The sequence below is a fragment of the Lynx rufus genome, unplaced genomic scaffold, assembly GCF_022079265.1.
Source record: "Lynx rufus isolate CCGP_SWC_20201006 ecotype Redwood Valley unplaced genomic scaffold, mLynRuf1.p SCAF_11, whole genome shotgun sequence".
In the NCBI taxonomy this organism is placed as follows: Eukaryota; Metazoa; Chordata; class Mammalia; order Carnivora; family Felidae; genus Lynx; species Lynx rufus.
In genome coordinates this window covers 52060795-52076176 of record NW_025814825.1, presented here as the reverse complement: position 1 = coordinate 52076176, position 15382 = coordinate 52060795, and the positions used below count along the sequence as shown (strand labels likewise).

General features: G+C 43.4%; 1 protein-coding gene across 6 annotated transcripts in view; it reads right to left on the bottom strand.

The window, feature by feature from the left end:
• Positions 1–2779: 2779 nt before the first annotated feature.
• The window catches only part of PLEKHS1 (pleckstrin homology domain containing S1), a 34537-nt gene continuing 21934 nt past the window's right edge, over positions 2780–15382 (bottom strand). For 3 of the 6 annotated variants that reach the window (XM_047073472.1, XM_047073468.1, XM_047073467.1), the window contains 9 exons: positions 15232–15366; positions 13787–13862; positions 12809–12928; positions 10910–11035; positions 9759–9856; positions 9061–9267; positions 8260–8361; positions 7005–7140; positions 2780–4358 (listed from right to left, as the gene is read on the bottom strand). In XM_047073472.1, coding sequence (XP_046929428.1) covers positions 4158–4358; positions 7005–7140; positions 8260–8361; positions 9061–9267; positions 9759–9856; positions 10910–11035; positions 12809–12928; positions 13787–13862; positions 15232–15326 — 1161 coding nt within the window. In that variant the 5' untranslated portion in view covers positions 15327–15366 and the 3' untranslated portion in view covers positions 2780–4157. The remainder of the gene's footprint in view (positions 4359–7004; positions 7141–8259; positions 8362–9060; positions 9268–9758; positions 9857–10909; positions 11036–12808; positions 12929–13786; positions 13863–15231; positions 15367–15382) is intronic. The other 3 variants (XM_047073470.1, XM_047073469.1, XM_047073471.1) reach the window with 3 other exon arrangements.

Below are 15382 nucleotides of genomic sequence, written 5' to 3'. Positions count from 1 at the left end.
AAACCACATCTTCTTTATCCATTCATCCATCGATGGACATTTGGGCTCTTTCCATACTTTGGCTATCGTTGATAGTGCTGTTATAAACATGGGGGTGCATGTGTCCCTTCGAAACAGCACTCCTGTATCCCTTGGATCAATGCCTAGTAGTGCAATTGCTGGGTCATAGAGTAGCCTTTTTTATTTTTTAAAGTTTATTTATGTATTTTGAGAGAGAGAGACAGAGACAGAGAGCGCTCGGGCAGGGAAAGGTCAGAGACAGAGGGAGAGAAAATCCCAAGCAGGCTCTGCACTACCAGCACGGAGCCTGACATGGGGCTTGAACCCATAAACTCTGAGATCATGACCTGAGCTGAAGTCAAGAGCCGGACTCTCAACCGACTAAGTTACCCAGGTTGCGTGTTCTGCAGCCTCTCAGGAGACACACGTGCCTCCCCCTGTAACCCCGGGGGTGATGCTCCTTAAGTATCCCTTGCCCGTGTAGTGGAATCATCTGGGAGTGGCCATTAGAATGCAGATTCCAGGGCCACACCCTGGACCTACTGAATCAAAATCAGTTGAGTCGTGGGTGGGGAAACTTTGGAATCGCCCCGAGGCTTCCTTTTGGGAAGAAAGCCCTTATGCGGGAGGGGCCCCAAGGCAGAATCTTCCTAACAAGCCCCACCATCCCAACTGATTCAGTTGCAGGCAGAACATTGGGGAGGGAGAGAGGGCCGGCTGCTGGCTCACCCCTGAGAAAGAAGTGGAAGCAAGGAGTTCTATGAGGTGGGTAAGGATTTAGCTCATCCCATCAGGGGCTTAGGGCCTGGTGGCCCAGGTCTGTCCATCTATCTAATGTTAGTTTTTATTAGCATTCCAGTGTAGACTTTTTTTTTTTTTTTTTTTTTTGGGAGAGGGAGATTGGGGGAAGGGCAGAGAGAGAGGAAGAGAGAGAATCCCAAGCAGGCTCCACTCGGAGCCCAAGTTGGGGCTCGATCTCACGACCTTGACATCACGATCTGAGCCAAAATCAAGGTTGGATGCTTAACCAACTGAGCCACCCAGGTGTCTCTTGGTGTAGACTTTCCAACCAAAAATGGGCTTCAAAGCCATGTGTCCACCCACATGGTTGGTTGCCTGACAGTTTGACATTGATGGTTTTGTATTTCTTTTACTGAGGTGTCTTGGTTTCTTACCTATAAAGATTTAAAATTTATATATATATGTATGTAATTTATACATAATTTATAATAATTATAAAATATATTTTATATAGCTTATATATAATAATTTATAATTATAATCTATAATAATTATAATCTATAATAATTTATAATAATTTACTTACAATAATTATAAAATATATTTTATATAGCTTATATATATAATTTATTTAGACATGTATTTAAAATGCACCATTATATATTTATTATATATTATTAAAGATATTATATACTTATATATTTATTTAAAATATATTATTTAAATTTATATTTATTATAAAAATATAAATATAGTAAATATATAAAATATATTTATATAGCAAATATATGCTTATATAAGTATATCTTTATCTAATAAACATAAATTTATATAAATATATAAAATTTATTTATATTTATATATATTTATTTATATTATTTATTTCCCACACTTGTATTGTTTTTAATAAAAGTGACATGATCATTGCAAAAAAATATGCTTATATAAGTATATATTTATCTAATAAACATAAATTTATGTAAATATATAAAATTTATTTATTTTCCACACTTCTATTGTTTTTAATAAAAGTGACAGGCTCATTGCAAAAAAATATGCTCATATAAGTATATATTTATCTAATAAACATAAATTTATGTAATATATAAAATTTATTTATTTTCCACACTTCTATTTTGTTTTTAATAAAAGTGACATGCTCACTGCAAAAAAAAAAAAAAAAAAAATTCAAACGTTACAGAAATGCCTCCCCCACATGGCCAATCTTGGTCCTACTTCTCAGAGATGGTTCTTATTAAGAACTAGATCTAAGTTCATCGAGACTGAACAAAAAGGTATTATCAAAGCAGCAGCAGACCTAACATTGACTGAGTGCTCACGACCTATCAGGCAGTGAGCTAGGTGCTGTACGAATGTCACCCATTTAAACCTCATAACAAGCCTTCAAGGTAGGTATTTTTTATTAGAGCTGGGAAAGTTGTGTACACGCACATACATATACACGAATACCAATACTTTAGTTTTGCGAAAATGGGACAATGTTATGCCTACTGTTCTGCAACTTGCTTCTTTCATTCTTACTATATTGTGAACATCTTTCCATGACTGCACATGCTGAACAGTTAACACCTGCAGAGTTTTGAATTACATGAAGTCATCCCAATGAAGCAATCCCTGAAGAATTTTTGTATTATTACAGACAATGCTACAGTGAGCATTAAAAAAATCATTTTTGTATATTTGTGTGAGTAGTTCTGTAGCACAAATTTCTGGGAAGTAGAAACAGGAGGTTGCATGAGGTTGTACATTATGTTGCACACCTTAAAGTGATACAGCGCTATATGTCAACTACATTTTAATAAGGCTAGAAAAAAGGCAAAGTCTTAACTTCAATCCAGCTTTAAAAAAGAAACAGTAAGGGGCACCTGGGTGGCTCAGTTGGTTAAGCGTCCGGCTTCCACTCAGGTCGCGATCTCACAGCTTGTGAGTTCGAGCCCCACGTTGGGCTCTGTGCTGACAGCTCAGAGCCTGGAGCCTGCTTTCAATGCTGGGTCTCCCTCTCTCTCTGCCCCTCCCCTGCTTGCTCTCTGTCTCTGTCTCCCTCTCAAAAATAATAAGAATTAAAACATTTTTTAAAAAAAAGGAACAGTAAACTAAAAATTTGTATATGTTCTGTACAATCTGGAAAACAGAAAATGAACTGTATCTGAATGTTTCTTCTACCTGCACAAGGTCTTTTCAAACCTAAATCCAAATACAAAGTGAGGAGCAGGACATCTGTTTCTCAGAGCTGGTTTTAGATTCTTGGTCTGTCACTAAACAGCTATGAAACTGGGAACTACAAAGGAAGTATATTGTTACTATTATTATTTTTTAAAACATAGCATGTTATATGAGTTTCAGGTGTCCAACCTAGTGATTCAACAGTTCTATACATTATGCCATGCGTACCACATAAATGGAGTCACCATCTGACATCATGCAATGTTATTGCAATGTTATTGACCAAATTCCCCATGCTGGATTTTTCATTCCCTATTTTATAACTGGAGGGTTGTACCTCTTAATCTCCTTCACCTACTTTGCCTGTCCCCCCCATCACCTCCACTCTGCAGCCACCATTTTGTTCGCTGTATGTATGAGTCTGCTTCTGTTTTGTTTGTTTGTATTAAACGTTTGGGGCCTTGACGTCTTCCTGCACAAAAATGACAGCATAGTAAGATATATTTTCTGAAGCCTCCTTTTGCTCGAACGTTCCCGGATTCGATCAGTCCTTTCGCTGCCTTTGTCTTCCTACTTATGAAAAAAGATTTGACGTTTTTGGCCTTGTAGGATCAATTAGTTAATGCGCCAATCAGTTACGACCTTTCAAACGTAGAAGTGCTACGTTGTTGCCTTATTACTTGTAGAGAAAACAGACCTTTGCTGTATGCGACCTAAAACCGCTTCAACTTCTAGAATAGTTTCTGGGTCTTGAAGAAAACCAGATGATTATTGAAGCCAAGGGGCCACCCTGCCTCAGCATTTTGGACCATGGGTGGGTGTGATGAATAGGGGGAGGTGTTTGGGAAGGCTGATATGGTATCACGTCTCTCGGGAATCTTGCCTTCCTGGAATGAGCGTTTCCAACTGTATGTTCCCTAACAAAGAAGGGATTGTGCGGACCATGACCTCAGAGAACACACAGTGCATTTCAGATGAGGGACTTAACAATCTCTGTGGTGTGTGGGACAACGTCTGAGCTAACAAGGCCTTACATTTTCTCTGCGTTCCACAGTCATTATCCCCCTGGACCCTCTCAGCATCCCTGATGAATAGCCGGAGAGGTGATAGTTTTCCCCACCGTTAAGGGGTAGGTACGGAAAATCAGAGAGGTGTGCTGATGTGCGTTATCTCACACGGCGGTGAGAGGGAGAGGCAGGGCCCCAGCAGAGTCTAGGGCCCACCCTTGCTCCTCAGCAGTGGGTCCTGGCATGTGACTCTCCAGTTCGTTGGTGTTGACCCTTTTTAATGGCTGGACTCCTCTTCAGGGTCTTCTCCAGTCTAGACTCACCCAGTCGACAAGGTACAACACCTTTGTATTTTAAGGGGCACGTACAGGCGACAGCATGGAATTTCTCTGAATTTGGGATCCGGCCGATGGTGAGTTTTATTTTCTAAAACACAAGTAAGAAGGAAATGAAGTGAGGAAAGATTTTCCTTCGTTGTTTGCTCTTGGTCTGTCCTCATTAGCACCCTTGGAAACTGGTTTGGAAGAAAATCCTACGATGAACCATAACATCTGGGCCGGAGGAAGCCAGGGTGACCTGTATACTTAGGTGGAAGATGGATTTTTATTCCCTGGCAGCCACTGGCCTGAGCCTTTAGGGAAGATTCCAGAGAACACCGATGATCCCAGATGGGCCCAGTTGTACCAGGAAGTAAAAGCCTCTTGAAACTAGAGGATCCAGATGAAACCAGACAAAACCAGCCCCTGACAAGATCAGGGGGAAATTGAAGTTTGATGGGTTTGCCCTGTAATCTAGCATCTCCTTCTTCTTCTTCTTTTTTTACACACACCTCTTCTCCCCTCCTTTCAAACTCTCACATTGTCCCTACCCCGTCCCCAAGCCGACCTCCTTGTCTCTCAACTGTAGCCCAACAGGAGGGAAAGTAAATCTGATTGGTCCGAATGCTCTAGAACAAATGGCCTGCCCCTCCTGTGGTTCCACATCTCCCCTCTTCCAACATTCTCTTCCCTTCCGGGGACCAGCTATTTGAATTTTTTTGAAGAATTGGACATTCATTTTAATATAAACAATAGTCAGGAATGGTGGGGTGGGAAAGTAGAAGTTTTTGTCTTCCAGATAACCATTTGGGTGAGCACCTCGTGTTTCTCCATAGCATCTAATTGTTCTCCAATAGGAAGGGGCAGGCCGACTCAGCCCAGGAGAAATGCTATTGTCCCCTCCCACATACACGATTCCACTGTCCAGAAAGGCAGTCTTGATATACTGCAGCCAACGTTGCCCAGGTGAAATTCCTGGGTCCAGGTAAAAATCCTTTTTTGGCTTTGGAGCTGATGCCTGGATCTTGGAGGTCAGAGTATCTTTTGGTAACTTTTGGAAGGATTCGGAAGATTGTATAGGGCACGTGGCCTCAGGGTGGGTTTTTGGCAACGGAAATATATTAGAATTACCTGATTGTTGGACTGAGCCCCTGAAATGTACTTCTCCTCCAGCACACAAACTCCTACCTGGTCTTCAAAACCCGAGCGAGACACTACCTTCTCTGAGACACCTTCCTAGACTTCCTCAGATAGATTTACTCCTTTCTTTCTGCTTCACTGGCCCTCTGTCCACATCCTAGGGCATACACCTCATTGTAACCAGCACATAACATGCCTGTTTGATCCATACTATGTGAGCTCCTCAAGCCTAGGCTGAGGCCATTTTTGTAGTTCTAGGACTTAGCTCAGTACTAAAGGAGATGTTCACAAATGGCGAGTGAGTGAATGAATGAGAATGAGTCCTTGTTCCACGACTACTTCTGTATCTTTGGCAATTCACTCATCCTTGGCTGCTTTTCCCATAGAGGTAATGGGAATGCATGGGGTAATTGTGTCAGGCAGGAGAGATAAGACCTATGTAATCAGAAACCCTCAGAGCTGGAAGAAATTTGAGAGATCACCTAGCACAGCAGTTTTCAGGAGTTTTTAAAAATTTAATTTTACTTATCATTATGATTGTTTTAGAGCAGAGAGAGAGAGAAAGCGAGCGCGATTGGGAAGAGGGGCAGAGGAAGAGAGAGACAGAATCTCAAACAGGCTCCGTGCCCAGTGCAGAGCCCAACATGGGGCTCGATCCCACGACCCTGGGATCATGACCTGAGCCAAAATCAAGAGGCGGGTGCCCAACCAACTGAGCCACCCAGGTACCTCAGTTTTTAGGATTTCAAGACAAGGAAATGTTTCTTCAAGCAGAGCTAACAGAGCCAACATCAAAAAAACATAAATGATAAACGTAGATTGCTCTCATCGAAGTCTTACATATTGTCCCCTTCTTTACCTCTTCCTCAAGTTCCTGTCGCTTAGGGACCCAAGAAGCACAGTTTGAAAACCAACTATCTTCCTGTAGAGAGAAAAAGCTGAAGCCAAGAGAAGAACGTGATTTTCCCAAGGTCACGTAAGAAATAAACACAGGCCAGGGAGGGAATTTACCACAGGGAGACTATACGCACAGGCAGAACCACGGCTAGCCCTTTAAAAACATACATAGTTTGTACACGCTCGCATGTTTTGTTTACTTCTTACAATAACTCAGTGAGGAAGGTACCGCTAGGTCAATTTCGGAGATGAGGGGACTGAAGTGTGTAAAGCTGAACCTGGCCAATGTTCCCCAGCCAATCGGAGAAGTAAAAGCACACATAACTCTATGAGTACCTACTAGGTGCCAGTCACGTGTGTAAGCATGTTACACATATTATCACATTTAATTCTCCAACAACTTGTATCATCCTTACCCCCAATTTTGCAGAAGAGAAAGATGAGGCACAAACTGACTTAAGGTGATGCAATGCAAATCCTGAGCCAATGCGATTCCATTGTAAACTCTTTCCACCACATCATGCTGTGTATCCGAGGTCCTGGACCCCGATGCTCAGTCTCTTAATCCGGAGCCCTCTCCAAATATCACTTTATATGAAAGGATTTTGAAAGGGTTCTACAGTCACAGTCTGTTATTTGCATGTATTTACATGAACCGTTCAGGCTCCACCCAAGACCTTGATCTTATTCTTGGCCAGAGCTGGTCAGCAGGACTCACCTCCTTCTGGACAGACCGACTGAGAAACAAGGAAGCCTCCTCCAGGCCCTGGGGCATCAGGTCATTCACAGCCAAGATGTGATCTCCGTGAAAAAATAAACAGCCCAGGTGCGGGGGGCCTTGCCACTGAGCCACACTGCAATGGAACACAGCGTTCAACACGAGTGTGAGATTGTGCTCACAGGACACAGACTGGGGTACCCTCATTACCATCACCAGCTTCTTCAGCTATGTTACACCCCGTCTGAAGTAGACAAACTGCATTTTCTGCTTGAATATTCTTTCGTCTGTCACCGCTGTTGGACCTGCCCTCCAAAGCCAACTCTAATCATACCACCTCTAATGGTCCTCCTACATTCCTCTTCCTTTAATGATTCCCCCCATCCCTGACTTCTATTGCACTAGGCGAGCACCCATTTATTGTATATTTAAGTACAGTGCATTTTATGTTTGCTTGTTTATGTGGCTGTTTTTTTTTTTCACCAGGCTATGAGACCCCAGAAGTAGAGTGCTACCTTCAAAAAAAAATTTTTTTTAGACCCATATAACTCCAAGTAAACAGAAAGAGTTTAATAAGTGCTTATTGAAAGTGAGCACATGATGATTACACAATGACTATCTAGTGACTCTCTAGTGAGCCTCTTAGATGGTGGGAAATTTGGAAAAGTGGAAGAGTTGTTTACTGCCCTCTTATAGAACGAATAAGCCTTTTACGTTAAAGGACTTTCTCCCCTTGTGAAAATGTAATCTTCCTTCAGAATAAACTATGAAGTTTTTAAAAGAATTTAGAATCAAATTAAACGGTGCTGATTTTAAGAAGATTCTCTCTTTTGTGTCTATCCCAGACCAACAGGCGTCTCGAAGCCTCAGACCTTGGTGTGAGCATTTGTTTTAGACCTTAGATTCTTGTTGACTTCACTAACTTCATTACTTCATCCGTTTATCAAACAGTCATCGCTCATTGATTGGGAATGATTTCCTTGGACCATACCTATTCCTTCCAGCTCTTCTTTACCTTCCAAAAATCAGAAATGGGTACTGGACTTTCGGGCACTCCACTACCAACCCACTTCCCAGCTGATCCTCTTACACAGCAATACCTTCATTTTTGCCTCAACCAAAGATCTTTTGTGAGAACAACTCAACAGTCCAAGCTGTCTGATCGGTTTTGCCACATACAGTTTCAGGATATAATCGTTGTCTGCCTATCTCCCAACCCCATTTATCATCAAGAACCCTCAAATCTCCAACCTACCATATCCGTCCTGCAGCTTCCATGAGACTAAGATAATTTATGACGTCAGAAGGAGAAAGGAACACATTCAGTTTCTCCACTTGGCTTTCATCAGGGATGTTACTACGAGATAAGATGTTTATAAAAGTCACCTCAGGCAGCTCTGAGCTGGACATTCCGAGTAGACTTTACTTCCTACCTCTAGGATGGTATTTCCCAGTTAAAAATTGTCCAAGACATTGGGAGAATATGAATTTAAGTTACTCATTAATGCCCTCCCGCACCCCTCTGGGGATGTGCTAATGGATGGCAGACAATGGGAAAAGAACAAAAAATGGACTAAACTGATTATCTATCACACCGGTCTGCTTATTTCTCCACTGGAAATGATTCCATAGAAGAATATACTGGAAAGACTTAAAACTGAGAACAATTTCATCAAATGCCCTTGACATCACTTAAAACCTAAATCTTCCCCTCTTACTCTATAACCAAACCTCATGCAACTTGCCCATAATTTTAACCATAGACGTTGGGTGACATGCTACCCAGGTCAGCGTGATCCAGAGTTCCAGGGCCCGAAAGACTAGCCAAGGGATAATTTTTAGAAATATTTGGAAATGCTACCCACAGCCCAGGGGACTCCTTTGCTTCCAGCTCTGTTACTCACTGTCCTTGGCCACCACATCGGTAAGAAGGGGAAGCTAGTCGGATTGTTGGCCAACTTGAAGATTTTTAGGAACCATTTAAACTTGAATTCTGAGTTAAAAAGGAAGGCTGCATTGCTCTAAGGGCGCATAGTTTTAGAAAATAGAACTTTACTTGATTAGTATAGATAATTGCACAACAGTAAGTGAGGCCAACCCCTTTTTGTCATTCATGGTCTGTGCTTCCATATTGGCAGGTGGAAGACAAGAGTCACTTTGTGAGCCTTGTTCTTGCAAGTGAAGCCCCCCGTTCTGGATCTCTGGAAGGGCCTGGGATCCCTCTTTGCTATCAGCAGACTTGTGGGATGTCTCTCTGAAAAGACTAGAAAATCAGAAGTTAATACAATACCCTTTGTCACCATGTTTATTTACAACTTTCTTTGGTGGGTGAATCGGATTTCAGTAGCTAGGAGCCATGTGAAAACTAACGAGGTCTTCAAGTATGCCCAGCCCTCAGAATCACAGCCACAGCTAGAATCAAATCCAACAAACTTCCCTTCTGAAAATGGATATGGAGTCAAAATAACCCTTTCCATTGGAAGGGCTTGAAGGACAGAAGTGAGGATGAGACATCAATTCAGAATAGAAAATAAGTTCCCCAGGAGACAGAAAATGACCCGAGGGGGTCACTACATGGGTAGTGAAAGCATTTCGGTGGGTTGAGAAAGCATTCTCACTTCTTGTTTTGAGATTGCGGAATAATGTGTTGAATTTGGTCTATGGTGATGTTTTTGAATGACTATATCAACAGTGGTTGTTCTATAAGAGTACATTGGCCGGAATCAGTTTTAAGGACATGACAGTTTTACGTACCAGGATTTCATTGGCATGTAATGATGTTCATTTGTCTCCGAGAACTGTTCTGGACTATCAGGTTGACCAGGATCATTGGAAGCAGTAAGACTATCCAACTACAGACAAGAGGGATAAGTGTAAGGATGCAAGTCTACCAATAACCGGGTACCTTTTTATCCCTTACGTGATGGCTCTGGGCCCTCAAAGGGTCAGTACATCCACCGCCGGATGAGCAATGGTGCTCATGCTAGGAGGCTGAACTGGGAAAGCTTCTGACTGACTCAAAGTCTGTTTTCTCCTCCTGGATTCCCCGTGTTTCCGATGCGGTGTTTTATTGGACTAAATTGCTATTTATTTTTCTGTTTCGTCACTAGGCAACTCAATGATATGCACTCTTTCTCCCGACCGGTGCTGCTGTAGAGACGTGTCACCCGGCTGGGTCAAAGCTGGCCTCAGGCCACCGTGCTCACAGGCTAGCCAACCTGCGTCAAGGGGCTGCGGAGGTCCTAGAAAAGACATTGCCCTTGGGAGGCTCTCGGCTAGCCCCTCACCACTAAGGCATTTGGGGGACTGGTTGCTCAAAAACCCTCAGGGCTTTTAATCGCCTGCCTGGCAGTTGAATCATTAACCCATATTTGGAAAAATTCCTTCCAGCCAAGCCAGTCTTCCCGCTGCTCACCTACAAATGGCGCTCTTCCAGAGCCAGCTTTCAGGAGCTGAAAGGAGCTTTCCCGAGCTTTCCACCTGGAGCCCCCCTTTCCTCTCTGGCCTGATGAAGCTGTGTTCGGGCCTTATGAGGTCCCGCAGCCCCCTCCGACCACCTCGGCCAACACCAATCTCCTCCTTCTCTGAACTGTCACTGCATAGTTTTGTACTTACTTTTGGCGGGGGGGGGAGTATTTTTTAATGGCCTTTTCTTTCTGTCTGGAAATCACCTCCCCGCTTCCCTTCCCTCATGCACTCCAGGCATTTATCAGCATCTCTCTTCAGCACAGAGCCCTTTCTGTCTTGTATCACGGCCTCCTTCTTGTCAAGGCTCAGCACCGTGAGCACATCACCTATGCCTGATTCGCCACCGAGCCCAGCCTCCTGCCTCAGGAACAGCACACAGCAGGGACCCGGCAAATATCCGTACAAGGAAGGAAGGATTAGTGGATGGAAGGGGTTACCTGTAAAAGAATACTCTGAGGACTAATATAATGACTCTCTTCTTCTGTCTCTTCAGTAGTCTCTGACAAGAAATCATGTGGCAGGTGAGCTTGTCTGAGTCCTGGAGAATTGTTTTCCATTAAATGCTGAATAAAGAGAGGAAGACAATTAATTCTATTCTCTCTCTCTCTTTTTTTTTTTTTTTTTTTTTTTTGCAAGAGACAGAATTAAACCACAGGCTTTCTGGGAAGCCATATTAGATTAAGTTGAGAAGATCGGAACATTTCCCAAGGTTACATGCAGAAGTCCACATAACTTGAACTCGCCTCTTGAGTCTGGGTCACCTTGATGAGGTAAAAATACAAGCCCATATTTCAGGCTGTTCTCTACCATTGGGACCTGTAACTTAGAACAAGCAGTTATCTCAGGGGCGGGCGGTGGGGGAGGGTATATTCTAAGGCACTAAGGTCTGCCACTGAGTCCCCCCACTCCCATATACTAGTTTTCCCCCCGGGGCCACCTGAGAAGATAATCAGCCCGCGGTCAGGGCACCACACCTTTCCTCTTCCTGCTCAATATTCCTCTTTTGTGTTCTGCTCACACACTTCTATTGTTTCCATAGCAATGCAATTTGCTAGTGTTGGTCATGTGATCATATGAATTACAGTCTACAAGGTAATGTAGGTTTAAGCAACTACCACCTTCCCTCCCCAGTGGATACAAGATCCTCCCTCTACTAAAGCAGCTGCTTTGCATGGCAGGAAAATTGTTACAAGTACAACTTAATTCTTCCAAGAACAATGCCTGTGAGCAAGGGTTTTGAAAAGAACTTGAATGTTTTCTAGGAAGTCCTTGAAGGGAAGTGATTTTAAAAACAAAATGTTTTCAATGTGTCCATTTTTCTAGTGCCAAGATCATGAAGCCAGACCGTGCCGAGCTGGGGGTGAAGAACGGTTCCCACAACAACGACAATGACAACCATCATCACCACAACAAAACCCAACAAGGTAGATGGTACTCTTTACTGGAGCTGACTGAAAAATCTCCGAATTCGAATGCAAAGTGTGAAAAGGCAAGACGACCAGTAACGTTATCTTTCGAAAAGCAGGGGGTAAGAAAGCTTTTAACATAGTTGGAGAGCTCCCAACTAGATAAAACAGCAGGTTATGCCATATTAAGATGTGCTTGGCACCCAGGGAGAAGGGAGGGTCAATGGTTACATCTCTAATGGACGAAATGGTATCCACGGCAGGAGATAAAAAAAACAACCCAACCACTTGGTCCGTTAATCCAAAGTTGGGAAGACTGAATCCAAGAGAGCTGAGAGCATAATCACAAATCACTTTCAAGAGCCAGATGTGTTTTTTTCCTCAAATGGGTTTCATTAGAAATGGAGTCACACACACACACACACACACACACACACACACACGCGTGCGTGCACACACACACTTAAGAGGAAGCAAGATTGATCTGGGTAAATGAAAAAGATGAATAAGAACCTTGGTTTTACCCCAGAAATAGAGACGGTATGGCAGGAGACCGAGTGGTGTGTTGGGAATCTTTTTTACAGAGGTAATCCGCACCCTTTGTGTGAAAGGAAGGAAAAGGTTGCCAGCCAGGCTTCTGTTTAGCTGGAGGGTTCTCTGCCCAACATACCCAGATGCATGGTGAGGCGCACCCAAAATGAATGAATACATTTCAAGGTAGGCAGGGCAAGCAGGAAGGCTCATTTGTGGTATAAGAAACAGACTAAATATAGGATAAATACTAAGGCTAAGATCATGATGGTGGGTTAGGCTTAGAGGAAGGTGTCAAATACATGGGTAATACTTTGGAAGCATCAGCAGACTCCCAGGCAAGGCGTCGAGAGAGAGAGAGAGACAGACAGACAGACAGACAGATGGAAGTCTGATTACCACGTCTGGAAGACTATTTCTTGGTGGGGTGGGGCTGACAGCCTCTGATGCGCTGGAAGGACCAAGGAGAGGACTGGGGTCTGAAGAAGGCCTTTTACCACCCAGGGAGAATTTCTCCTGCTTATGGAAGAGGAATATTGCAATCAGGGCACAATCCATGTCTTACCTGGACCGAAGCAACAGCCTCGTCGCTGGGCTTCCCGCCTTCAGTCTTTTCCGCTAACATTTATCCCCCCAGCCAGCCTTCTCACACCAAGATACAAGGTGATCATAGCTCTCTCCTGTTTCCAAGCCCTTGAGGACTCTCAGCCTGGGCTTCCGATGTCCTGAATTTCCCTCAACCTGTCTTTTTGACCCTGTGCCACTATTTTCTGGTCATTTGGGTCTACCATAGACACACCTCGCTTTCCTTCCTCCACGGCCTCTGCCCTTGCTGTGGGCACAGAACAACTTGGAGAAAACATGTCAAGATGATACCTATAGACTGAGTTTCATTTATAAAGGTCTACCCTCATAAAGGACTTGTGTAAATCAGCGAAGGTTCTCGGGAAGTAAATTAAAAACCTAAAGCTACTACCCCTTACATTAAAGAGAGATTCCACTGAAAACGCAAGAGATATGAAGAGCCTTTGTACAGACACCAGCCTAGACTTACTCACTGAGAAAGGCAGCTGTTATGCACCTTGAATAACAATGATGGGAACTGCTGTAGTCTTAGCTACGCTTAAAAAAGTGCATTTCACTCCTCCGACCCCATAATGAAAATTTGAAGGGTCTGCCTTTCAGGTCTCTTGCCAAACACGGAAGTGTTTTTTCCTATTGTTCATCACAAAAATAACAAGGATGCACATTTTCTCACTTCTTTTTTCCTTGTATTAGTGCCAGTTGCTCAGGAGGAAAAGCAAAAGCTACCATTGTTTCCTTGTGACAGAGGCTGTGTTCAGGTGCCCTGTTATTTTATCGGCAATGTAGAGTCACCTCTGTGTTCTGGCGTGCTGCTTTGGCGCCCCAGCAAAATGATGACATGAAGGAGACCCAGTCTTTAATCTTCTCCCTGTTGATAGGAATAAACTTTTCAGTTGGCGTGTGGCAACAATAGCACCTGTGCTCCTTTTGAACCAGAAAAAGATTCTTTTATTAAGGTTGGAACAGGCAGTGGGAGCAGGTACCAGGGAAATAAAGATTTTTCCCGAAGTAGCTTCAGTGACCCACTGGCTCCTCACCACCTCCACACTTGCACACTAGAATTAATCTTCCTGCCGCCTCTGCGAGGAGAGCTCAGAGAAATGGGAAGAACAGTCGAAAATAACAGTAGTGCTCATAGGGTTGGGACCTTTTGGCTTTGACACTGATTTCTTTTGTGTTCATAAGCGAGCCCCTTAACCCGTCAGCACCATTTTTTTGTATAGCTACCCAGGTGTGCCTCCCTTTGGGGGATGCGTGTGTTTATGAAGCCTGTGTTTGAATGAATTTATATAAATCACAACTGTTCTATTGACTTTCATGACAATGTGAAAAAGAAGGCTGTTCGCCTTGGGCTTAATCTGCAGCAGATCAAGGCCCTTCATACTTCGGCGTGAGCGTTCTGTGCCTCCTCTGCCCAGCTTCCTCCCCTGGCCTTGGCCTCTCTGTCAAGCAGACAATCATCTACAAAGGATCCGTTAGGCACCTTTGCTTGCACCGGGAGCCCCCCTTAAAAACCGAAGACTTCTTCAGGGATGAACATGGCCCCTCCCTAACATGCAGCTTGTACAGATGTTTGTGTATTGGGTTCTCTTATGTGAAAAGCAACTGGGGTGATGGGGATGGGGGTGTGGGTTGACTGGCGTCCCCTCAAAATTCATCTGTTGAAGTGTCAATCCCCAGTACCTCAGAATGTGACCTTATCTGGAAATTGGGTTGGGTTATTGTAGATGTCATTGGTGAAGATGAGGTTATACTGGCCTCCTAATTCATTGTGACAAGCGTCCTTATAAAAAGTTTGGATGCAGAGACACGCTCACAGGGAGAATGCTGTGTGAACGTTGTAGTTCTGCTGATGCAAGCCAAGGAACTACCAGAAGCCAGGAGAAAGACCTAGAACAGACCTTCCCTAGAGCCTTCAGAAGGAACGTGGCCCTGTGACACCCTGATGTCAGATGCCTGGCCTCTAGAACGGTGAGACAATACGTATCTGTTGTTCTAAGACATTCAGTTTGTGGTACTTTGTTATAGAAGCCCTAGGGAATGAATACGGTTACTTTCTGAGATGTTTCAACAAATAATGAACACTACCCAATAATGAACACTAATGATGGTGTTGCAGGGGGTGGCCATGGATTTCTGTTCAAAGTCTGTTTATTGGTTACTGGTTTGAGATATTTTGTCTGCTTGTCCACTTTTTACTGCGCACACAGGAAACACTGTGTTATCTTACTACTTACCTGTCATGACCAATGAGGAAATATTCCCTGTTAGTGGTTCTGATGGACATCACCTCATCAGGGTGGCATTTGAACATCTTACATACAGATTGCATTTTTTCATGGCTACTTATGCCAACTTCTACACTGGAGTTTCTGTTAGATATAGACA